The 25868-nt window shown below is 38.6% G+C and overlaps 4 protein-coding genes across 5 annotated transcripts; 2 read left to right on the top strand and 2 right to left on the bottom strand.

Annotated features, from left to right (window-relative positions):
- The first annotated feature begins 12458 nt into the window (after positions 1-12458).
- On the top strand, positions 12459-12965 carry LOC104088003 (nodulin-related protein 1-like). The gene has a single exon (XM_009592606.4). The coding sequence runs from the start codon at positions 12459-12461 to the stop codon at positions 12963-12965; it is 507 nt and encodes a 168-aa protein (XP_009590901.1).
- Positions 12966-13249: 284 nt separating this feature from the next.
- Positions 13250-16237, bottom strand: LOC104088004 (remorin 4.2-like). 2 transcript variants are annotated; one of them, XM_070199740.1, is made up of 7 exons: positions 15914-16237; positions 14928-15560; positions 14729-14823; positions 14237-14476; positions 13834-14149; positions 13664-13745; positions 13250-13583 (listed from the first exon to the last, which is right to left on the bottom strand). In XM_070199740.1, exons 2-7 carry the CDS (start codon positions 14951-14953, stop codon positions 13392-13394), a joined length of 951 nt encoding a protein of 316 aa, XP_070055841.1. In that variant the 5' UTR covers positions 14954-15560; positions 15914-16237; the 3' UTR covers positions 13250-13391. The 2 variants fall into 2 exon arrangements, with proteins under 2 accessions (XP_070055841.1, XP_070055842.1); XM_070199741.1 differs by having other exon boundaries at positions 13834-14020.
- Positions 16238-21727: 5490 nt separating this feature from the next.
- LOC138909550 (uncharacterized) lies at positions 21728-22342 on the top strand. The gene has a single exon (XM_070200755.1). It carries the CDS (start codon positions 21728-21730, stop codon positions 22340-22342), a length of 615 nt encoding a protein of 204 aa, XP_070056856.1.
- Positions 22343-23377: 1035 nt separating this feature from the next.
- On the bottom strand, positions 23378-24913 carry LOC138909549 (pentatricopeptide repeat-containing protein At2g20540-like). The gene has a single exon (XM_070200754.1). It carries the CDS (start codon positions 24911-24913, stop codon positions 23378-23380), a length of 1536 nt encoding a protein of 511 aa, XP_070056855.1.
- Between the last annotated feature and the right edge of the window lie 955 nt (positions 24914-25868).

Genomic DNA, 25868 nt, shown 5'->3' with positions numbered 1-25868 from the left:
ATTTTGAAAAATCTAATTTGGGTGAAGTTTAGTTTGAAGATGAAAATATGTTTGGACATGATTTTTCAAAACATATTTCACTTTTTAGTTGAAAAAATATGAAACATGACTTATACCCCACAAGTTCTAAAAACTATCACAAATACCCAATAGTATCATTATCACAAACCATAGTCCTAAACATAAATAAGTTTGGTATAAAATATCATTTTTATAATGAACTATATAAATCATTAATTACAATGAAATCCCATTAGAGAATTACGCCTTCTAATTAAAAAGAAAAAGTTAACTGATATGAATGTTCAGAAAGCCATTTAGCTTACAAATTAGAAGCAAAAGTAAGATGCACAAAGGATTGAGCTGATAAGGGAGCATATTCATCAAATATTTAGTTGGTCGTAATAAATATGGGCTCTTTTACAAACTATAAAAGTTTAGGGTAATATTTAAAAATTTTAAAAAATGTAGTGGTCATGTTTTGGCCCAAAATCACCAATTGAGGTGATTTTAGGATTTTGGATTTGGGATTTGAGATTTTGCCAAAATGTGAGCAAAATCTATGGCCAAACATGTGTTTGCCAAATAAATCCCAAATTTATTTTGGCAAAACTCATGGTCACCTAATAATATTTGGTAATATAAAAGTATTGGAATGCATCAACCAAACTTAATTTGCACGATCAAAATTGGTTCAAGTATTAAGAATAGTTATACCAGATCTACTTTTCTTTCAATATATTTTTTCCACAGTAAATTCAAAATTCGCAAAACTTTCATATTTACAACATAAATCTTGGGTGTTTTTCGAATATAGGAAGATGCAGGATCACTTTGAGTTTGAGATGTATTTGATCTTCATGAAAAATGTTGTGGATCTTTTTGAACTATTTGATTGCCAAAAAGTATATGGGCACATCTTGATATCTTTACGAATATTCTATGAGTTTAGAAAATTTTCGATATTCTTAAAACAAAATTTTCGATATTCTTAAAACAATGTTCTATAGATAGACTTTCCTTCATAAAGCTATGTTAATCATGAAAAAAGGATCCTACCTTCGACTAAAAAATTAAATCGTACAATAGCACCTGAAAGTAAAAAAAAAATTTTTTTTTTCACCTTACACTTTTTTGTTAAGTATTTCAAACAACTGCATCATATAATATTTAAAAAAAAAAAATAGAATACAGATTTCAAGGCTGAACCTCAATTGAACTTTAGCATATGCATAACTAATATTAATAGTTTTGACTTTCTTTGCAAACATTTCTTTGCAGCCTGAAGTGTAATATAATATTGGGCTATGTTGCGCCGATTGAAGAAATTTGAGAGAAGAATCAAGAAAACAAAAAAATTATACTCAATTTATTAATAAAATCCACCTTTTCTTCGTACAAAAAAAAATAACATAAAGAGGCAGACAGTAATGAAAAGGAGCTAAGCTAACTATAACACAATATATTTAATGTGGTTTAATATGAAAATACATTCAATAGAAAATCACAAAAGAAAGGTGATTAACTTAATTATTAAAAAAAGTCTAAGCTGGGTATCAAAATTTTAACTTCAGTTTCAGTGAAAACAAATGTATTCTTAAAAGATTTACCAAAGATGCTAAAACTTGTTTAACTAATACTAACGGCAGAGCTAAGATCATATTTTTGTACATTGAATCCAATAAATCATTAGAAATGCCATGCCTAGTCTTGGCCCTCTGAAACGAATCGACTTATTTATGCTGTATTTCCTTTTTGTTGTAGAAAGTGGCTTTTATTACTCTTGTGTTTACTTACCTGTTTTCGAAAGGTCTTCAAGAAATTATCTTCCAACATGAATGTTTATCCGAGATATGTAACTCTTTTTTGTCAAAGTTGAATGTGTAAATAATTTTCGTGCTCTAAAAGTGTATCACAGGAATTTGATCCTAAGTTCCAGGTATATTATATTTTATACGGTCAAAATCGAGTTTTGCCCTTCATATGATTAATCGAGATTGAAACATGATGGTTCAAGGTTCATCATTATAATATTGAGCTATGGTACGAAGAATATGTTGCCGAGCTCGAGACCCAGAGACCAATCAAGATCGAGGTCGGTCAAGATCGAGCTCGAAGACCCAGAGACCGATCAAGATCAAGATCGGTCAGGATCAAGATCGAGCCAAGAAACAAAAAGTCGTTACAGCCGCAATTAAGGGGAGAATCTCGGCGGAAATCAAGACACGTATCAAGAAGAGGCCGATTAATTAGCTCATCATGAGAGTCCTTACTATATTTAGAATTGTATCAAGAGTAAGACTCCCCTACTATATAAAAGGGGTCTGATCATTTGTAAAGCACGGCGGAGAGAGTAAAAAAAGCAATATTATATTCTTTTCTCAATGTTCTCAATCCTCTGTTGCTTCGCTTATATTTCCTTTGTTGCTTCATTTGATTCGAGGGCCCAAGCTACATATCTCATTTGGTTTGCTTTTATTTTTCTTTACAGTCAATTTCAATATCAGTTTGCATATATTCTCAGTTTATGCCAAGTAAAATCACGCGTCCTAAAAACCACATATAAATTCAATTGTTATATGCTTTTAGGGTAAACAATTTGGCACTCACCGTGAGGCTAAGGACAATAGTGATTGCCTGGTGTTAATTTTCATAACACACACTGCTTTACACTTGTTCTTGTAAGCATTTTTTATTTCAGGATCAGCATGTCAAACTCTCAAGCAGTACCCACACATATCGACAACGACCTTTGTTTTCATGGCGAAAACGACAACGTAGCCGCCCCAGGAAATGAAGTGCTTCCAATTGACCCTGAAGGAGTACTAGTTGCAGACCTCATCGACATCAGTTCCCATGTTGCCCTGAACGCAAATTTGGGCGTCGACCCCGAAAACAGTGTCTATAGAAGCGTTCGATCAGTCGGTCAGAACTCACAGGGCGGCGAAGAAGGCGGAATCAGCCTTCGAATAATATTCGAAATGTTGCAAGCTCAACAAGCTGCAATAATGCAACTTCAAAATCAGAACCACGCGCCGAGTAGGGTCGAACCCGAGCCATCACAGGAAATTGTTCATAGGGCCGAACCAATGCTGGGGAGGTCAAATGGGAATGAGTCAAGAACCGACCCCGCTATCTTGAAAATGTTCGAGGAGCTGACAAAGCGAATCGAATCGGGGTAGAAGAAGATTGAAGCGAATGACAAAAAAGCGGAAACATATAACTCCCGAGTTAATCAAATTCCGGGAACACCACCGATTTTGAAGCGTTTGGATTCAAAGAAGTCCATACAAAATCTCCCCCCTTTCCCCCCCGAGCATAGCTCCTAAGCCCATTCCGAAAAAATTTCGCATGCCAGAAATTTCCAAGTACAGTGGAACTACCGACCCCAACGAGCATTGTGAGCACCTAATTTTGGTAAAAAGGAGGTGTGACAAGCATTTCACTTCTTACATATGCGCAATAAAGAGGAACGACCTAGATGACGATGAGATTGAGTCCGTACTGCTGAAGAAATTCGGAGAAACTTTATCAAAGGGGGCGATGATATGGTACCATAATTTACCACCTAACTCCATTGATTCTTTTGCCATGCTCGAAGATTCCTTCGTCAAAGCGCGCGCCAATGATAAAGGTCGAGACTAGAAAGTCGGACCTCTTCAAAGTAAAACAGAAAGACAGTGAGATGCTCAGAGAGTTCGTATCTTGGTTCCAAATGGAGCGCATGGAACTGCCCCCAATCGCCGACGATTGGGCTGTTCAGGCTTTCACTCAAGGCCTAAACATACAAAGTTCGGTAGCCTCACAATAGTTGAAGCAGAACTTGGTCGAATATCCAGCTGTAACCTGGGTCGACGTGCATAATCGGTATCAGTCAAAGATTAGGGTCGAGGATGACTAGTTGGGGACTCCTTCTGGGTCCGTTTATCCAGACAGGACCATCGACAGAGTTCAAAGGGATATTGACCGGGAACCATGGTCAAACAGAGATCGATATCAGCCATACGGTGGAAACCGGAGAAACAGCAGGCCTGGACGCAACCGCGGTTGAACTGATGAAGAAATGATCGAGGATAGAGCTCTCGAGGGCTCATGAGTAAAAGAGGTTTCGACAGAAATGTCAGACCCAAAGAAGCACCACGACTATCGGAATACAACTTCAACGTTGATGCATCAGCTATTGTATTGGCCATTGGGCGCATCAAAGACACCAGGTGAACCCGACCTCTACAAAATGATACGGCCCAGAGAAATCCTAATAAAATGTGCAAATATCATGACACCCACGGTCATAGAACAGAAGATTGCAGACAGTTGAGGGAGGAGGTAGCCCGTTTGTTCAACGAAGGGCATCTTCGAGAATTCTTAAGCGACCGGGCTAAAAACCATTTCAAGAACAGAGATTCAAACAGATAGAATGAGCAAGAAGAGTCACAGCACGTGATCCACATAATTGTTGGAGGGGTCGATATTCCTCAGGGGCCCGTATTCAAACGCACCAAGGTGTCAATAACGAGGGAAAAGAGAACTCGAGACTACGTACCGGAGGGGACCTTATCTTTTAGTGACGAGGATGCAAAAGGGATCTTACAACCCCACAACGATGCACTGGTAATATCTGTCATTATGAATAAAATTCAAGTTAAACATGTTTTGATTGATCCAGGTAGCTCGGCCAACATTATTCAGTCAAGGGTCATAGAACAACTCAGCCTACAAGATCAAATCGTGCCCGCAACCCGAGTACTTAACGACTTCAACATGGCAAGCGAAACCACCAAGGGCGAAATTACTTTGCCAATGAACATGGCCGGGACCATCCAAGAAACAAATTTCCATATGATCGATGGTGACATGAGGTACAACTCCCTGCTCGGAAGGCCTTGGATCCATAACATGAGGGCAGTGCCCTCGACCCTTCACCAAGTTTTGAAGTTCCCGACGTCGGAGGGAGTCAAAACAGTATACGGGGAGCAACCTGCCGACAAGGAAATATTTTCAGTCGATGAAGTGATACCAGTATCGTCACTCTCATCAACGAAAAGATCGAAGGGAAAACAGGAGGCCAAATAGCAACCACAAATACCGACCTCAACCCAATTGCAGGAGCAAGGGATCGACGAAGATGATGACTACTGGATCCCTCGATCCTTCGTAGTTCCCGATGACTCCGATGCCACCAAGTCAACGGTCGAAGAGCTAGAAGAAATCACACTTGCCAACCATCAACCCGAACGAAAGGTATACCTGGGCACGAGGCTAACCCCCGATCTTAGGAAAAAACTTATTCATTTCCTTAAAGCTAACATAGATTGCTTTGCTTGGTCCCATCTCGATATGACAGGGATTCCACCAAAAGTTACCACTCACAAACTAAGCCTGGACCCTAAATTCCGCCCGGTAAAGCAAAAAAGAAGGCCCCAGTCCGAGGTCAAATATGCCTTCATCAAGGACGAGGTAACCAAACTTCTCAAAATAGGATCTATTTGGAAAGTAAAGTACCCTGAATGGTTAGCAAACGTAGTGGTAGTCCCTAAGAAAGGAAACAAACTTAGAATGCGTATAGATTATAAAGACCTGAATAAAGCATGCCCCAAGGATTCTTTTCCTTTGTCAAATATCGATCGTATGATCGATGCCACGATCGGCAATGAGATTCTCAGTTTTCTCAATGCCTACTCCGGGTACAACCAGATACAAATGAACCCGGAGGATCAGGAAAAAACCTCGTTTATCACTAAGTATGGTACCTATTGTTATAATGTAATGCCATTCGGTCTAAAATATGCTGGTGCAACTTATCAACGCCTAGTAAATCAAATGTTCGAAGAACAAATAGGAAAATCAATGGAAGTTTATATTGATGACATGTTAATTAAGTCCATGCGAGTAGAGGACCATTTAAAATATTTGCTCAAAACTTTCGATATATTAAGGAAGTACAATATGAAGCTCAACCCCGAAAAGTGTGCATTCGGAGTTGGCTCAGGCAAGTTTCTTGGTTTCATGGTGTCCAACCGGAGAATCGAGATCAACCCAGATAAAATCAAAGCTAGCGATGATATCACGATAGTGGATAATATAAAGGTCGTGCAGAGGCTGACGGGGCAGATAACCGCCCTAGGACGATTCATTTCGAGATCCTCAGATAGGAGCCACCAATTCTTCTCACTGCTTCAGAAGAAGAGCAATTTTGCATGGACTCCGGAATGCCAACAGGCTTTAGAGGAACTAAAGCGTTATTTATCGAGCCCGCCGCTGCTTCACACCCCAAAAGTGAACGAATAACTTTACCTGTACTTAGCAGTCTCGGACATAGAGGTAAGTGGAGTCCTGCTCCGAGAAGAACAAGGTACACAATTCCTTATCTATTATGTTAGTCGAACTTTGGGTGAGGCCGAAACTAGATATCCACACTTAGAAAAATCAGCGCTTGCTTTAATAAGCGCCTCCAAGAAACTAAAATCGTATTTCCAATGTCATCCAATATGTGTTATAACAACTTATCCTCTTCGAAATGTTTTTCATAAACCAATTTTTCGGGTCGATTGGCCAAATGGGCCGTAGAAATCAGTGGATACGATATTGAATATCGACCCCGAACCGCCATCAAGTCTCAAATCTTGGCAGACTTCGTGGCTGACTTTACGCCAGCCCTCGTACCCGAGGTTGAAAAAGAACTACTGATAAAATCAGGTACATCTTCGGGAGTGTGGACCCTATTTACGGACGGTGCTTCAAACACGAATGGGTCCGGACTAGGCATCGTGCTGAAATCACCATAGGTAATGTAGTAAGACAGTCTATCAGAACTACAAAATTGACTAACAATGAGGCCGAGTATGAGGCCATGATTGCAGGTCTCGAACTAGCTAAAAGCTTGGGAGTAGAGGTCATAGAAGCTAAGTGTGATTCCCTCCTCGTGGTAAACCAAGTTAACGAGACTTTTGAAGTCCGGGAAAATCGAATGCAAAGGTACCTGGATAAAATACAGGTGACTCTACATTGATTTAAGGAATAGACCTTGAATCATGTACCTCGAGAGTAGAACGGTAAAGCCGACGCTCTTGCAAACTTAGGTTCGTCGATTGAGGACGACAAACTCAACTCGGGGACTGTCGTACAACTCATGAGATCGGTAATAGAAGAAGGGCACGCCGAGATAAACTCCACGAGTTTAACATGGGATTGGAGAAACAAGTATATAGAGTAGTTAAAGAACGGGAAACTTCCATCGGATCCAAAGGAATCGAGAACTCTGCGCACAAAGGCAGCACCATCGCTTTGTCCGAAGACGGAACGCTGTTTAGAAGAACGTTCGATGGACTGTTAGCAATATGTTTAGGACCAGGAGATACCGACTACATCCTACGAGAATTTCACGAAGACACTTGTGGGAATCATTTCGGTGCCGAATCGCTGGTCCACAAAGTAATAAGAGCAGGGTACTATTGGAACGATATGGAGAAGGATGCAAGGGAGTTCGTTCGAAAATGCGACAAATGCCAAAGGCATGCGCCCATGATTCATCAACCCGGGGAACTACTCCACTCGGTCCTCTCCCCATGGATCTTCATGAAATGGGGAATGGACATCGTTGGCCCTCTTCCGTCGGCCCCAGGTAAAGTTCAGTTTATTTTATTTTATTTTATCTACACCCGAGTCAGTTTTGTTAACTTCAAAAAATAATTTTACCTGCTCGGATAAATCGGCTTGTTCTTTTCGAGCTGCTTCTAGCTCAGTCCGAAGTCCTTCTGCTTCTCCTTCTCTCTGCTCACTGAGAATCTTAAAGGCATCTCTCTCCTCAGTAAGCCCTCATATTTCGGCTTCATACCGTCTCAGCTCCCCTCGGGATCGGAGAAACACTTCATGGTGAAGCATAGAGGCCTACAAAATAGAAAGAAAGAATTATACAAGGAAAGAAAAATACAAGCATGAAAATTGACAAAGAGAAAATAAACTTACCTGATTCAGGGCCTGTTGAGCTTTGTTGAAAGACAAGAAACTCCTGCCTCGCCCGAGCTCTTCTTCAGAGCCTCCAAGTCATCAGACCGGTGACATCTTCTGCCCCGATAAAATAACCACGGAAAGGATCTTCCTCTTCATGGGGCCCCCTCCCCGTGACAAGTCTCCATGGCTTGAGCGTCACGTATCATCGACTGGGAAAATGAAGGAAATGAGGGGGAATCCTCGATCTCTATTACCCCAAGTAGGTTTTTTTAGGCACCACCTCCCTCTCGACGAGTTTCAAGCCCGGTTTCTGCGTCGGCATCCACCGCCTCTTCAATGGTATCTTCACCCCGAGGTAAAGTATCTTTGGTTCCCCTCGGTTCAGAAACTTGGGCTGGAGTCTCCTCTTCGACCTCACAAACCTAGATGGAGCAGTATCGACTCCCACCAGTTCCGAAGTATTCTGAATATCGGCGCTAGCTCATGCACGGGCCACCAGCCCAGAATCACCTTCTTCTTCTTCTTCTTCTTCTTCTTCTTCCCTTAGTCTTTGGACCGACTCCATAGTCAGTGGGATTGTGTTCCCCTTGGGTTTACGTGCCATTCTTTTCTTGGTTTTTTGACCCTCGGAGTCCAAGTCCCTTTTTCTTTTAATCACCTTTGCCGGTTTCGAGATTGGCGGTAAGGCTTCGTCATCACCGAACGGCGATCTCATAGCCGCATCCTTTCCGAGACCTACAAAAGGAGAAAGTAAGTAAATTCATTCTTAAGAAAATGCTCGAACGATAAGCAAATCGGTAATCCAAGAAGAAGGCCTACCATGAGTATGAGCCTCCCACCGGCCCTTTGACAAATCGCGCCATGCGCGCTCGGTGTATGTTGACGTCGAAACCAGGCTCCTCACCCAGTTCTCGAGGTAGGGAACCGCATCTGACATCCAAGCAATGGCTGCATCGAGAAAAACGCTAACGAGAAAGGATGAAAAAGTAAAAACAGCGAACGGAAATTAAAAACGGGATCATACTTACGTTTCATATTCCATTTCTCAGGAAATGGCATACTTTCGGTCGAGATTAGGTCCGAGGTCTTCACCCGAATGAATCGGCCCATCCAGCCCCGGTCTTTGTCTTCATCTATACTCGAGATGAACGCCTTGGCGGCCTGGCGTAGTAGCTTTATCAACCTACCTCAATAGATTCGAGGGCTGTATAATCTTACGAGGTGGTTGAGGGTGAAAGGGAGTCCATCGATTTTACTCATGAAGAAGCGGAGCAATATCACGATCCTCGAGAAAAAAGGGTGAATTTGGCCAAGGGTCACCTGGTATTTCTTATAGAAATCGACGATGATCGGATCTAGGGGACCCAGCGTGAAAGGATAGATGTAAACACTCAGATACCCTTCCACGTGGGTAGTGATCGCTTCCTCCGGTATCGGTATCACAACCTCTTTGTTTTCCCAATTGCAATCTTTCTTCACAATCAAAAAGACTTTTGGGTATCGAGCATATATATCTCGATACCGGCTCGCATCGACCAGCAACCTATGAGGTTTTCTCTACCTTAATATCGGAATCAATAACACACACCCCGGGAATAAGTTCCTCAAGGCGCGGCTCCACCACTGGTTTCTCGCCGGCCGGCTGAGATGAGGAAGCAACCTCTTTCTGCGGAACGGTTTTAGATATTTTTGCCATTTAGTTTTTGTGAACAAAGGAGAATGGATATTAAAGTATTTGGTGTTTTAAGAAGAACAAGCAACGAAATTTGAAAACCTGAAAATAGGGAGCTTTGGAGAAGGCGAAAAACTATGAAGATAGGAATGGAAAAGTTTCGAAAATAAAAGTTTGGAATGATGAAGAAATGAGCTATTTGTTGGTTTCACAATGACGGTTCAAAATTGGTAATGGCCGGCCATCAACTGACGCACATTTAATACCTTGGTAACCGGACCGACGGGACGTTTGTCGCATACGTCACAATCGGGCTTGTCGCTGATATAATCATCCACCAAGTCGAAGTTCGAAAATTCATATCGTTTCTCATCATTTTCTTTCTGAGAAATGAGGGGACTATCTATATACGGTCGAAACCGAGTTTTGCCCTTCATATGATTAATCGAGATTGGAATATGATGATTCAAGGTTCATCAATATAATATCGATCCATGGTACAAAGAATATGCTGCCGAGATCGAGACCTAGAGACCGATCAAGATCGAGATTGGTCAAGATCGAGCTCGAAGACCCAGAGACCGATCAAGATCGAGATCAGCCAAGATCAAGATCGGTCACGATCAAGATCGATCCAAGAAACAAAAAGTCATAACAACCGCAATTAGGGGGAGAATCTCGGCAGAAATCATGACACGTATCAAGAAGAGGCCGATTAATTAGTCCATCATGAGAGTCCTTACTATATTTAGAATTGTATCAAGAGTAGGACTCCCCTACTATATAAAGGGGGTCTGATCATTTGTAAAGCACGACGGGGAGAGTAAAAAAAGTAATATTTTATTCTTTTCTCAAGGTTCTCAATACTCTGTTACTTCGCTTATATTTCCTTTGTTGTTTCATTTGGTTCGAGGGCCCAAGCTACATATCTCATTTGGTTTGCTTTTAGTTTTCTTTACAGTCAATTTCAATATCAGTTTGCATTATTTCTCAGTTTATGCCAAGTAAAATCACGTGTCCTTAAAACCACATATAAATTCAATTGTTATCTGCTTTTAGGGTAAACATATATATTCTTCCTTAATAATATTATTTATTTCCTCTATTTTAATTTTTTGGCAATATTACAATTTGAGGAATTTACGAAATTGTTCTTTGATCATGTTTTTCTTAAATATTTTATAAAAATTTTGAATTATAAATTATAATACTTTTATGTTACTTTTACATATGTAAATTTTATTTCCATAAACTTGAGGAATCTATGCTAGCGTTTGGCCATAAATTTCTAAATTTATTTTTAAAAATCTGATATGGGTGAAGTTTGGTTTGAGGATGAAAATCCGTTTTGACATAATTTTTCAAAATATATTTTACTTTTTTTTTAAAACACATAAAATGTGACTTATTCCCATAAGTTCTAGAAATTATCAAAAATCCCCAACACTACCAAACAAACGTACTTGTTAATCCTGTATATGCAGAACCTTTATTGATGACATTCATTATTATTATCGCTAACCATAATCCTGAACATAGATAAGTTTGACATAAAATTATTATTTTTATAATGAACTACATAATCCACTGTTCTAAAATCATAACCTAATATTTTAAAATCAACTGGTAATAACATAATTGCTAGCTACTATAATTCGTCAAATTGCAATAATATTACAAGATCCATCAGTCCAAAAGAAAATTATAGTAATTAGCCGGTGGATTAGTTGGGTCATAATAGATGGCGGACTTTTTTATATAATACAAAAAGTTGGGATAATTTTTGAAATTATTAAAAAATTCAACAGTTATATTTTGGGCCAAACGCAGGTCTAGAGCTAGTTTTGGGATTTGAAAATTTTGTTTTCAAAATCTGCCAAAACATGGATAAAATCTATAAACAAATATATTTTTCAAAAACTTTTTTGAAAAAAATTAGGCAAAATCTATGACTAAAGGGGAGCTATATTTAATTTTACGGTCCAAGTTAAAAATTTTAGGGGAAGAGATCATACTTTTCTCGGTCCTTTCGATATTTTGTTTTGGTTTGGTGTGATATGAAAATAAATGACATCAGTTAGCCACTCTAAAGGAATGACATTTACGAATTAGCTAATGCATCTTAAATTTTAGATTTTAGGTTTAATTAGCTAATGCATATTAAATTTTAGATTTTATGTTCAATTTTTCGAGATACAAATATTCTGAATTATCCTGAAATTAAGATTTTTAGTTCAAAATTTTCGAGTAAATAAAATTTCTAAATAGTAGCATTAAGAATGATTGTTTGTGTACTTGGCTCGAAAATCAAAACAATCAACAAATGCAACTACTACTACTACAACAACAACAATAACCTAGTATAATCTCATTAGTGGGGTCTGAGGAGGGTAGTGTGTACGCAGACCTTACCCCTACCCTGGGTTAGAGAAGCTGTTTCCGATAGACTCTTGGCATCCCTTCCTCCAAGAACTCTCCACCTTGCTTTTGGGGTAACTCGAACTCACAACCTATTAATTGAAAATAGATGGTGGTCACCACTGGAGCAACTTGTGAACCCTCTTTAATTTCTTGTGAGCCCTCTTTAATCGAAGAAAGTAGTTGACGTGGTTACACGGATGACACACCGAGTTGTTTACTCGTTTAAGCTTACCACGACGTGTTGACTTGCGCTACACCAAATACGAAATTACCATGATATTATAGCCCTCCCTTCCTTCTCTAAATCATTGAACATCTCTAAAGTCTAAACCACACCTATATATTTCCATCCAATTATCCAAAAGTTCACAGCACACAATCTTTCTTGAACTTTTCTCATAGTCCAAACAATTTCATGGATCCAACACAAGCCAAAACTACCTCCGGAGCCAGTCATTCGTTGTCCCATAAGCCCAACAGCCACCCAAAACCATCCAAATCTGAGCTGATGTCCAGCGCTAAGCTAGTGGCCGACGCGGCCAAAGCAAAACTCCATCACGAGCCAAACAGTAAGGTCGACAAGTCTGAGCTCGCCGGAGCCGCCGCTGACCTCCTTAACGCCGCCTCACAGTACGGCAAACTAGAAGAGAAAGGGATCGGAAAGTTCGTCGGAAAAGCAGAGACTTATCTCCACAAATATGAAACTTCTCATTCCACCACCACCTCCACGACTAAACACACGCAGTCCTCGGCGCATACAGGGGGAAAACATGAACAATCTGGAAGTGGATATGGCGAGTATATTAAAATGGCTGAAGGAATTTTCAAGAAACATTCCGATGGCACCCACTCATCGGAATCCGGCGGAGGTAAAAAAGGAGAGTATCTTAAAATGGCTGGAGATTTCTTGAAGAAGCATTGACTTGTACTATGTGAATTCCTTTTTATCGTTTGTTTTAGAATTTTTTTGCTGCAGTTCTACTATTGTTATCTATCAGTGGATAGGTGTGATTTGTAATGTGTGGCCTAGGCTGCATTGCCAATGAAAATAATTTTGTTTTAACATGTTATCCAAAAACTGTCATGTCATCAAAATTATTGTTTTCTTTACTAAAATTTGGTCCTATTAATATTCAACTTTTCCTGCCATAATATGTCTCAAGGGAATGTAGTTGGCAGTGTTAATGCGATGATAACGATTGTGCCTCGATCAGAAAATATAGCTTGTTTATTTTTTCTTTTCCAATAAAAGAAGTCAAGTGACTCAGTTTCCCTGCATAAAAGTTAGAGCGATCTTCAAAATGTTAATCTTGTACATTATTTAAGGCCTTCTTGTAATTGAACTTGCTTAATAGCACGGACATGTTGCTGGAATTTTCCCAGCTGATCTGATTTTATTTGCTTTCTCTTTCACCTTAAGCTCTTCATTTTCTTGATTTTGCTCTGCTTGTGATTTGGCTCCTCCTGCTATGTGTTCAATCCTTCCAATATCACTGTAGAAACTGTCCCTTGCTTTCGCCCTTCGCCTGTCTAATTGTGCCTGTTATTTCATTCACAATGTAGTCAGCAAATGAATAACATTCAGCAGGTCATATTGTATAAATTGGAAACAAAATTAACCTCAGTTTGCTCTAAATGGCGCTTCGCCTTTTTCTTCTTTTTAGTCTCCCAGTCATGTATTACTTTCTTGAGCTTCTCATACCTGAAACTTCTCTTATTAGTTATCAGGACAGCAATTTGTTCAAGTATAACATAGAAAGCACAACATAATTGTCAATAAGCACACATACCGTTCTTTGATCTTTTTCATCTCTTCTTTCTCCCAAATATCTGCTTTAGAATTTCCAGTTCCAGGCTTTGTTGTAATTGGTCCTTTTGCCATCTCTAGTTGAGACGTAGATTGTCTAGTTGGCGGTAAGGCAAGCTTGGGCGCCATAGTCTCTGGCGTTTTAGGAGTTGTGATGTCAATGTTCTTATCTGCAAATGTGGTTGCATTCTTCTTAGGGGACGGGACAGAGTTAGTAATTGGTTCTTTATTGACCGTTGCTGTCCGTATTACAACATTTTTGTCTTGAACTTTTGAACTTGATTTTGAAGCTTTGGCATCTGTTTGTGAATATGGAGAAAATGATATAACATGTTATATATTAAAAGAAGAAAACCTAGAACTACTTCAAGCCTTCTTGTAATTACCAATGGATTTTTGACGTCTCCCAGTAATATCAGCTGCTTTACTTTGTATCTTGCTTAAAGGATTATCAGCTCCACCACTTGTCTTTCTTTGTTCTCTATTGCTCTTGTCTTCAATTGATTTTACAACAAATGCAGCTACAGCTACTGCAGTTGGGTAGTCAACACCATTATTGGAGTCGTGATCCCGATTCGTCTGTCTTGTGAACTGTCTTTCTAACCAGCTAACGGTTCTTTTTGTGTCTGCCAAAGAAAAAATACGAAGGGATTCAAATAATTATCTTTTGTTTTTGCAAAATTCAGACTCCGAAAAGCCATATTAGTAAGAGCACATCAAGGATTCGGACTCTTCCGCAAACAAAAACTTGATACTTAAATGGAGAACGGAAGAGAGGTGGATCCATTATTCAACTAGTTTTGAGCCGTGCCCCACTGACTCTCAGAAATTTATGGGTTAGTAAAAAAGAATTACATTTTGAAGAGCCTATTTACTACCTTTTGACGTTTGTGTTTTCTGGTGAGGTATTCGTCTGTCTCTGTTGCTGCTTCTCCCTTCTTTCTCTTCTTCCCCTGCAGCAGAGAAACTCACCCTAAAAGAAATTGTGAATTCTTATAGGGAAAGAAGGGAACAAAAAATATTTTGACAACTATACTTTAAAAGGAAAAAAAAAAAGAAGTTTATGATTTCCCTTACCTCGTTGGCTTAAGCATATCCATCATTTAGAATGGTACCTTAGTTTGAAACTAATTCAACAGTGAATATCTGATTGGTGCCTATTTGAAGAAGTATGATTTTGTTTGGAAGAGGGGATTGAAGGAGCAAAATTAAGGTATCTAAAACACAGGTGTTCAAGTATTCTTTCCTTCTAATTAATGGCTAATGCTTTTTCATGAAGAGGCTGTGATTCCTTTCCTGTGAACACTTTTTAGGTTTCCCTTCTACTTTGTACAGACTTCTAATTTCCAGAAAACTTGAACAGAAGAATCTAAATATTCTGAGCAGTCCTTTTTCTCATTATGCAATCATAGGACAGAAAGTGCCTTAATCAAAATTCCATCATTCAAAGTAACGAATCAAACGAATCTAAGAATGTTAGATGACTAAAACATTGTAGTATGGCTTAAATTAAACTCCGGGCAGGCAGCCTGGTGCACAAAGTATCCGCATTCACGCAGGGTCGAGGGAAGTATCGCACCCCAAAGGGGTACGATGTAGACAGCCTACCATAGTGCAAGTATTAATGGCTGCTTCCACGGTTCGAACCTGTGATCTATAGGTCACATGAAGACAACTTTATTGTTGTTCCAAGTCTCCCCTTGAAACTTCCTGCATGAATTTCACAAATTATAGGGAGGACCACTACCGGATAAATTAAAAGGGTTGTGGTAAGTTAACGGTAAGGAAAATATATAGTTTTACGGTGACGAATCACTATCTGTCTGCATAGACACGTGTTACATCATCATCTAGTGTGGTATTGAAGGAATTGGATAATGCGAAATGAATAAAGATAATTCATATTTTAGATTAAAATCTTTGAACTACTTGATTAGAATTAAAAGCAAAAGGAAGGAAAAAATAGGTAATCTGGATCGGTCTAGGATGAATATTTTGGTGTAAATCTCTCTCTATTTTGATATTAAACGAGTCTTGATAATAAATTCTTGCAAAACACTTACCAGAACTTTTCTTGAAAAGTGTTACCGAAGCCGAGTACTCTCCTGACCCCGAAACCCTAGCTTTCCGATACCTCCAAAAATTAGTATCCCAATTACTGATGGGGTATTGAGCAGCTAAGCTAAGAACGGAGAAAAAGAAATTAAGCTAGCTAAGGAATTAAGATGATTTTCATAGATAGATTCTCTAAGAGATAATTACAGCATATAAGGATGAGCTCAAGGCTTTCCAATTCTCCAATTCGTACCAAGTACAAGTCTATAGCTGTCTCTGACAAATAACTAACTCTACCTAGGATTGAATCTGCTAACAAGGAAATGTCGAGGGGACTTAATTGGAATAAAATAAACTTTCTATTTACAAACGTCTAGGACCAATGTATAACTAAGGTAAACTAAATAACAGCTCGCACCAACAACTACGTACTACTACCAAAACAATGGTTACAATCTTCATAGCATACACAATATTTTTTTCCTCCTTAAAAAGATTCCTTGTCATCAAGGAAGAATTGTGAAAATTGAACCTTCAGAGCGTGATAATCTTCCTAAGTGAGATGATTTGGGGAAAATTGCTCCACTGAATAAGAACTTGCGCCACAGCTTTGTTGTCCTTCTTTATCATCATTCTATCAATAATTGCCTTAGGAGCTGGACAATAGAAATTGGTTAGCTCGAGAACAGGTGGTTGATGAATAGCATCAGGAATTTTGTGACAAGGCTTGAGTAGGGAAACATGAAAGGTGGGGTGTATGGCAATGTGATCAGATATGGCTACTTTGTAGGTGACAGGACCAACTTTTTGCAGGGCCTAATAAGGCCCAAAGTATTTAATAGACAGTTTGGAGAAATGAGATACGAAAAGGGTGTATTGTCTATAAGGCTGAATTTTGAGATAAACCCAGTCACCAACTTGGAAGTTCTTGTCAGTTATTTGGGCATTGGCATAAGAGATCATTCTTTGTTGTGCTCGAGCCAAATGGAACTTGATCAATTGGAGCTTAAGTTCCCTCATTGTTAAACTTCTATCCACATATTTATCCACAACATCACCAAAAACATAAGGCAAATAAATAGGGGGTGGCTGACCATAAAGAGCTTCATAGGGGGTTAACTGAATGGCAGAATGATGGGTAGTGTTGTACCACCACTCAACTAATATCAAGTATAAATACCAGTCTTGAGGTGAGTTTGAGTAATAACACCTTAAGAAGGTTTCCAAGCATCTATTGAGTACTTCAGTCTGCCTATTGAATTGAGGGTGATAAGTTGTTGAAGTTCTTGAAGTTACACCATGGGTAGAAAATAGTTCATGCCAAACCTTGCTCACAAAGATCGGATCTCTGTGACTCACAATGTTTTCAGGCATGTCGGCTCTTAAATGTTATCTAGGAAAAGTTGAGCAATGCCTACAGCTGAATAAGGATGAGGGAATCCAACAAAGTGGGCATACTTATTGAGTCTATCCACTACTACCTAGATAACTGACTTTTCTTTAGACTTAGGCAAACCTTCTACAAAATCTATATTGATACTAGACCATGCCCTATGAACAATTTCTAGTGGTTGCAGCAGCCCAGTGTAAGGGGAATTTTCATACTTGCTCTTCTAACAAATGTCACATTGCTTAACATAATATGCAACATCCTCCTTAACACCCTTCCAATAAAACAGAGAAAAAACTCTCTTATAGGTATTATGTTATTGATTCCAGAATACCCAGCCACATGCTGATCATGCCAAGTGCTGAATCTTCTTCTTCAACTGAGAGCTATTACCAACCACCAACCTCCCATTTTTCTGAGTTGCTTATTGATAAATGTGTAACCCTTGTAATCACCACCATTGCTGAGAATTAATTGAATGAGGTTCTGTACTTCTTGATCATCTTTCCAAGTCTCAATCACTTATTGGAATAAGGTGACTCCAGCATTACTGATGAACATGGTTGCCAGTTCACCTATAGTAGTCTGGATAAGGAGTCATCATCAGTGTTGTCTCTTCCATTCTTGTATTCAATAAAGAAATCAAATTGCATTATCTTGGTTATCCATTTTAGCTGGGTGCCTGTATGTAAGTTCTGCTCCAAGAGGTACTTGAGGGTTTTTTTTATCTATCCTCACCAGAAAATGTCTTTCCCTTGGGGATTGATACCATTTATTGATAGCCAACAACAATAACAATAACATACCCAAAATATTCTCGTATGTGAGATCTGGGGAGGGTAGTATGTACGCAGATTTTACCCCTACCTGGTGCTAATAGCTTGTTGTCATAAATAGACAAGGCCTGGTATTTAGTTGATAGACCTTTACTGATGTAGGCTATGGGGTGGCCTTGTTACATCATAAATGCTCCAATCCCTATGTCACAATCATCATTCTCAATTATAAACTGCTGGAAACTGTCTGGCAAAGCCAGGACTAGTGTCGTAGTAAGGGCCTCCTTCAGCTACTCAAAAGCTATGGTAGCATGTTGATTCCAGTTGAAGTTGTCCTTCTTGAGTAGATAAATCAATAGCTTGTTAATGAGCCTATATTCCTGAATAAACCTTCTGTAATAACCAACCAATCCTAGAAACCCCCTAAGTTATTTAATGGTGACTGGTAAAGGCCAATTTTGAAGTGCAGAGATTTTCTTGGGGTCAGTAGCCACACCATCAGCTGAAATCGAGTGTCCTAAATACTCAATTATGTTGGTTCCAAAAGAGCATTTAGACAACCTCACAAACAGACTTCCAAATTTCAAATGTAATCTTGAGGTGTCGCATGTGTTCTTCCAATTCTTTATTGAACACAAGGATATCATCAAAGAACACTAGGATGAATTTCCTTAAGTGTTCTCTGAAAATATGGTTCATCAGTCCCTGAAAATATGATGGAGCATTGGTAAGACCAAAAGGCATTACCAGGTACTCATAATGGCCTTAGTAAGTTTTGCAGGCTGTCTTAACAATGTTAGCATCATCTACCCTTATCTGATGGTAACCAGTTACGAGGTCAAGCTTGGTGTAAATTTTAGACCCTCCCAGCTCTTACAGAAGTTCCTCTATGACAAGAATAAGGAACTTATCTTTTATAGTAATCTTATTAAGAGCGCTATAAACCATACAAAATCTCCAAGAACCACCTTTCTACTCACCAATACCAAAGGGGAAGCATAAGGACTAGAGCTAGGTTGTATGATGCCTTGTCCTAGCATCTCTTGGATCAGTTTCTCAATGATATCTTTATGGGCAGAAGAGTATTTGTATGGTCGGGTGTTGACAGAGTTGCTACCAGTGGCTAAAGGAATTATGTGATCAAATGGGCCTTTGGTAGGAGGAAGGCCAGTTGGCTCTGAGAATAGCAGCTGATACTCAGACATCAACTTTTGAATACCTGAGTCCATAGTTTGATCCTTCCCGATTTCCTATTGTGGAACCACCCTAACCATGTAGATCTGGGCATCACACTTAACCATCTTGTCCAAGGATCTTGCATCCACTGTTTTTAACTCAGTGGTCTCACCTTTTAACAAATGGTTCCTTCCTTCAAACATGAACTCCATGATTAACTTACTGAAATTCATCTTCATATCACCAATGTTCACCAACCACTGGACTCCCAATACAATATCACAAGAACCCAAAGGAAGTACTAGCATGTCAGATTTAAAAGTTGTTCCCCTCATGAGCCATTGAAATCCAGACAAATCTAAGTAGTGCCCACAAAACTACCATCAACCACCTTAATAGACTGTGCTGCCACTATTTGGATATGTGCAGCCCATTTCTCACCAAAATTGGAGCCAATGAAATTATGTGTACTACCTAAATCAATCAAGATACTAATTAGAACTTGTTCAGTATAACCTGCCACCCTCAGAGTTTGGTAGCCAGCTATACCATTCAATGCATTTAGAGAAATAGCACAAGGCTCCATATGGAGCACATTCTCAGTAGCCACTCCTGCCTTCCCATTTTCCTCTTCCTAAGCTACCTCATTCCCATTGAATTCTAGCTCACATAGCTGTTGAAGTACCTCCTGACTTTCATATTCAACTTCCACAATCTCACCCCCTTCTTCCAGCTCCAATAAGTACAATTATTTAGCGGTTTTGCATTTGCGCCCTGAAAAAACTTTTCATCACAAAATAACATAACCCCTTAAGTCTCTTATCATTCAATTCAGTTGGGGTAAGTCTTTTTCCCTTGTTTCTTCCATAGTGGTGAGAGGGTTCAGGGAGTCCTTTTGGTGCTGGTTTGGGAGGATCATAAGTGGCTAAGGTCGTGGTTCTAGGGGTGGTAGAATGGTAGTGAGTTTGTGTGATTTGCTGCTTTTTAGCTAGGCTAGATAAATAGAGTCATGCAGCCTAGCAAACTAACAAACATGGGGTAGTGAAAAGAGCCTATGAGCCTTAACCAGATCTCAAATTTTAGGTTTGAAACCAGTGATGAAACAGCTAATGGCATTCTCATTAGATAAGGTTAATATAGCCATAGATTTATCAAACTTATTTTGGTATTCTATCACCCCTCCCATTTGAGTGAGTAATTTAACCTCAATCATAGGGTGATCATATCCAACCCTAAATCTATCAATAATAGCATATAAGTATTCATCCCAACTAGGGTAAGGCAAGTTCAATATGCTTTTAAAATAAGCTAAGTGTCATTCAATAGCAACGCCATCGAAATTAATAGAAGCTACTTTAATACACTAGGAATAGTGTATGGGATCAACAGAGAAGAATTGTTCGACCTTGTACAACCACGATCTGAGTTTAGTGTCATCAAAGTGAGGGAAGTCAATCTTACCCACTTTTGATAACAGATTCTGAGAAGAAGCACTAGCTCCTTGTGAAGTAGCAGTGCTTCCAGCTCCCAATGGTCTTGGAGTGTTTCCTATCGAAGTTCCACCAGCCATATTGCCACCATGATATTTTCAGTCACCCCAAAGGGATATGTGGTGGGTAAATAATTCTCAACGCCTTTCGGAAAGGCCACTCCATTATTTCTATTGGCCTGCCTCTTATTCGACTTAATCGTTTCTCGTAACTCTATTAATGCTATGTCTCTCGTCTCCTCTAGTTGGCCTTGCCTCATCGTGAGGTTGGCCAAATCCATTGAGATTCTTGCAAGAGCATCAGTAACCCCCTTGAGGTCAGATGCCATTTCTCACAGTGCGAGGACCACTGCTTTGATACCAAATGATGGGGTATTGAGCAGCTAAGCTAAGAGCAGAGAAAAAGAAATTAAGCTAGCTAAGGAATTAAGATGACTTTCAAAGATAGATTCTCTGAGAGATAATTATAGCATATAAGGATGAGCTCAAGGTTATCCAATTCTCCAATTCGTACCAAGTATTATAGATGTCTCTGACAAATAACTAACTCTACCTAGGATGGAATCTGCTAACACGGAAATGTCCAGGGAACTTAACTGGAATAAAACAAACTTCCTACTTACAAACATCTTGGACTGTCAGATTAGGAAAAGATTTGTTATAGATGTACAACAGCTTTAGGGAAGATATATTTCTATAAATAGCTGAGATATTTTTTCCATATTTATCTTAGGAAGATCAGATATGATATGTATCCCTGATTTGTAGAGATATCCCTAGCTGGCTTTATTTGTAATCTCTGTATATAAACCCCTAGTCTGTACATTGTGAAGATGAGAAAGACAATACACATTTTTCTTCTCCTTTTAACATGGTATCAGAGCTTTTGGCTCTTTCGTGAGAGAATTCCTTTTCGCTTCTCATCATTCTATTAGGATTGAAATTTTTTGTTTCCCTTCTGGACTTGTTGAAACCCGAAGTCAAGGATAAAATGTCTGAAACAACCAAGATCAGTCCTACTATCATCACAACCAGTGATATTCTTAGTACGGTTAAGGAGATATGGAAAGCAATCCAACAAACCTACTCAAAGGTAAATGATGTGGCCCGAATCTATGAACTCAAGATGAAGGTTACAGCCATGAAACAGGGGGCACGATCAGCCACTGAATATGCCAATCTCTTGCAGGGACTGTGGCAAGAGATTGATCACTACCAATGCATTCAGATGCTATGCCCAAAAGATGCAGTAACCTTGAAGCGCTTTATAGAAAGGGAACGCACATATGAATTCCTTGCTGGACTTAATGTTGAACTTGATCCAGTAAGGGTACAAATATTGGGAAAAGAGGAACTTCCATCACTGAATGAAGCAGTCTCAATAGTACGGGCTGAAGAAGGGCATAGTAATGTTATGCTTGACACTCAAGCCGGAGAAGGATCAGCATTTGTTGCAAAGAGGGTTGGGCAGAAGGAGAATGGCATGCTACAGTCATCAGACAATTCTACCAATCCAACAAATGCTTCAAAACTATTCAATAGAGATTCTCTCTATTGCACCTACTGTAAGAAGCATCGCCACACAAGAGAGATGCTGGAAGCTTAATGGCAAACCACAGAACAATAACCATAGGGGCAAGAATGGGAGACATGCTTATGTTGCTAACATGGACCAAGTGTAACTAAGGTAAACTAAATAACAGCTCGCACCAACGACTACATACTACTACCAAAGCAATGGTTACAATCTTCAGAGCATACGCAACAATTACACAAATCCACTACTGACACCGGTTCAATGAATGCTAGCCCATACTCATTCTCTCATATGACGCGCCTTAGGGCCGTATATCCCCTAGCGACGTTTGAAAGAAGCATAGGCAAAATTATGTATGTAAGATATTGCTTTTTGTGATTCAAATACATTAATCGAGGGGGGGAAAGATTTGTTTTTAAGTGATTCGGAATAATGAGTAAAGTTTTACTAATTAAGGAAGATCTGCTATTCTAATAAATGTTTTCCTATTTCGTTTGAATTGACATTATTGTGTCAATTAATGTTATCATATATTTTACTTATGAAAGCCACCTGCAGGTTGGCTGAATTCTTTTTATGTGGAAAAATGTGATCTCGTAATCTTCAAATTGTTATCATAATTTAATAAGAAATTATACAAAATATAATTAGTCAATCTTTTTGTGGAAGCAATTTTCTTATTCTTTCCACGAGGTCCATTTTCTTTCAAGCTTGGTTTGTCGTATCTTTCATGGAAGAAGAAAAAGAGATCCACTAATAGATAAAATTCCCCTGTCTTGAAGTAAGTACGAATTATAATATTAGACGAAATTCGCATAATGTTTGAGAAGACACTTTTAGTTATTCAAATTGTACAAAAGGGCTTTGGATCTTTGGTAAGAACGCAACGCATAATATGTAGGTATTTAAGAATGCACGCTACAAGTTGGAACCTATGGCAAATAAAAGTCTGGTATTTAAGTGGAGAAAAACACAGGAGTTAGCCTATTATTCATCGAGCTTCATATCACGCGTAAGCTGGTTTTTGGAATTTCTTGTTTCTCAAAAATAATTTGTACAAAATGCATTGAGAAACCAAAAATATAATTCAGAAAACCAACCATATCAAGTGTCAGAACCATGTAGTACATCGGCACTATAATCGAATTGATTGTTAATAGTTTCCAAAAGTTCATGGATTCGAACCAATTGAGGGTGAGTTTTCTCACCTGCAATGAACTCATGAACAACACCAGTGATCTCAAGGGAGCTGCAACCTGGTACCTTGTCTATATATTGGCTTTTCATCTTCTTCCTTATCCTTCTTGCACCATCATGTTTACCGGCTGCAACATAAATATTAGAGAGTAGAACGTATGCTCCGCTATGCCTTTCTAACTGCACAATCCTCTCAGCAGCAGCCTCCGCCAAATCGACTAGTCCATCATTCCCAAAGGCGCTTAGTAATGCTCTCCAAGCTATGGCTTCTTCAGAAGGAACACTCAAATTAGGCATGTTTTGGACTATCTTCTTTGCTTCCTCTAGCAGCCCGGCTTTGCTGAGGACGTCGATAATGCATCCATAATGTTCACCTTTGGGCTCAATATGGTACACATTACACATTAAATTCAACATATTTAGACCTTCATTTGCCATGCCTGCATAACTACAAGCAGTAAACATTGAAACAAATGTAACATCATCCGGCCTAATCCCGGCACTTTGCATTTCATTGAATAACTGTAGGGCTTTTGAACCATTTCCATTCATAGCAAATCCTGAGATCATAGCATTCCAACAAATAAGGTCTCTTTGAGGCATTTCATCGAACAGTTCCTCTGCAATATCCAAGCAACCACATTTCGCATACATATCAATAAGAGCAGTGCCTAATTTAAGACTCATTGACATTCTTAACTTCTCCACATATCTATGAATCCAAATTCCAATATCAAGAGAACCTAAATGAGCACAAGCAGAAAGTACACTAACAAAAATGGCCTCATCAGGATCAATCCCAGTCATTTGCATTTGCCTAAACAATTTTAGCCCTTCTTTAAAACAATTATTTTGTACATAACCAGATATCATAGAGCCCCACACTCCTCTATCTTTCACTGGACATTCCTCAAAACTTAATCTTGCTTCATAAACATCTCCTCTTTTAGCATACCCAGAAATCAAAACAGTCCAAGACACAACACAATTGCAAGGAATCTCATTAAAAACCAATCTTGCAGCTTCCACATTGTCAATCGCAGTGTACATTGCTATTAAAGTATTACCCACAAAAATATCAATCAAGAACCCCAATTTCAAGATTTGCCCATGAACCAACTCGCCAAGATTACAAATTTTCATTCTGGTACAAGCTTTCAAGACATAAGGGAGTGTATAATTATCAGGGTACATTCCAATTTTCAACATATTTTTGTATATCTCTATGGTTCTATTGAGCTCGCCCTTGAGCAAGAAAGCTTTGATCATTGTATTAAAAATGCAAATTGTGGGTTCTTGTATTTGTTCAAAGATTTTCCATCCATAAGTTGGACTACCAAGATTAGGGTGTGAACAGAAAGCCAACAGCCTGCTCAAGGCAAAGCTATTTTGCCCAAGTCCACATGTGATTACTTGGGCGTGTGCTTGCTTGAGTTGCTTCATATTCCTGCATCTCTCTAGTAGGAAAAGGCATCTTTTTGTGCATATTGACATTAGCCTTTGCTAACTTTTCATTTACAGAAAAGGAAAGGCGTTTTATTGTAGCAGAAGATTCACTCTAAATAGTAAATAGTGCAATTGCTGCTGGAGTAAGAGATTAATGTGTAATGACGCGTGATAATTTAAATATTTATTTATATAAAAAAATAATAAAATTTAATTAATGAGAGAAATTTTATATATAATAATACAACAATTATCTAAATGTAGAAAAATATTATTACATTAGCATAATACATGAATTTAAATAAAAGGACATCATCAAAACTTACACAAATGATCAATTTTGTCATATTAGTTAGATAATTACGTATTATGATTTAAAAGTATTTAATGTGATGGTATTTTAACGAACACTTCTCTGTGGACAATATTGTTTTGTGTTTGTTTCCTCCTAATGCTTTGGTTACTCTGCCTTAACCAAAACTCTTGTTGTCGATCTTGATATCCCTCTTGAAAGTGCAACACATAGTTGTTCGTGCAAGAAAATATATTGCGGTAAATATAGTCCATTATTTAGGATATTTGTCCTTGTACTTTATTTGTTATATTTGCAAAATATAAACATACTAAAAATTATTTTCACACAAATTTAAAAGGATACACCTTAGTTTCGAAAGACGAAAGCTGAATTCAGGGATAATAATATACTTAAAAACACATTGACCAGTATCATAATTTTTGCATATATGATGTTATTGTCAAAACTTCTATACCATCTGTGTGCTATTACATAAGCTATTCGGCTTATCTAAGTTTTTCAGTAGCATGACGTACATTTCTTTTTTCAAAATTAACCTATATACAATGGAAGATCAATTTTAACTTAGTCTATTATATATACGGTGACACTAACATACGTAAGAAATAATAAACTTGACAACAAATATGTATGGTA

Source organism: Nicotiana tomentosiformis, chromosome 4, assembly GCF_000390325.3.
Source record: "Nicotiana tomentosiformis chromosome 4, ASM39032v3, whole genome shotgun sequence".
Taxonomy (NCBI): domain Eukaryota; kingdom Viridiplantae; phylum Streptophyta; class Magnoliopsida; order Solanales; family Solanaceae; genus Nicotiana; species Nicotiana tomentosiformis.
The sequence above is the reverse complement of the archived record's forward strand: the minus strand, read 5'-3'. Positions and strand labels throughout refer to the sequence as shown.

Excerpts from the sequence above, each read along its gene's own strand:
- LOC138909550 (XM_070200755.1), top strand. The coding sequence starts at position 21,728 with ATGTCTGAAACAACCAAGATCAGTCCTACTATCATCACAACCAGTGAT.
- LOC104088004 (XM_070199740.1), bottom strand. The coding sequence starts at position 14,953 with ATGATGGATATGCTTAAGCCAACGAG. Across the intron at positions 14,477-14,728 it reads GAAAACACAAACGTCAAAAG|ACACAAAAAGAACCGTTAGC; the intron begins GTAGTAAATAGG and ends TTTCTTTGGCAG. Across the intron at positions 13,584-13,663 it reads GCCATTTAGAGCAAACTGAG|GCACAATTAGACAGGCGAAG; the intron begins GTTAATTTTGTT and ends ATGAAATAACAG.
- LOC138909549 (XM_070200754.1), bottom strand. The coding sequence starts at position 24,913 with ATGAAGCAACTCAAGCAAGCACACGCCCAAGTAATCACATGTGGACTT.
- LOC104088003 (XM_009592606.4), top strand. The coding sequence starts at position 12,459 with ATGGATCCAACACAAGCCAAAACTACCTCCGGAGCCAGTCATTCGTTG.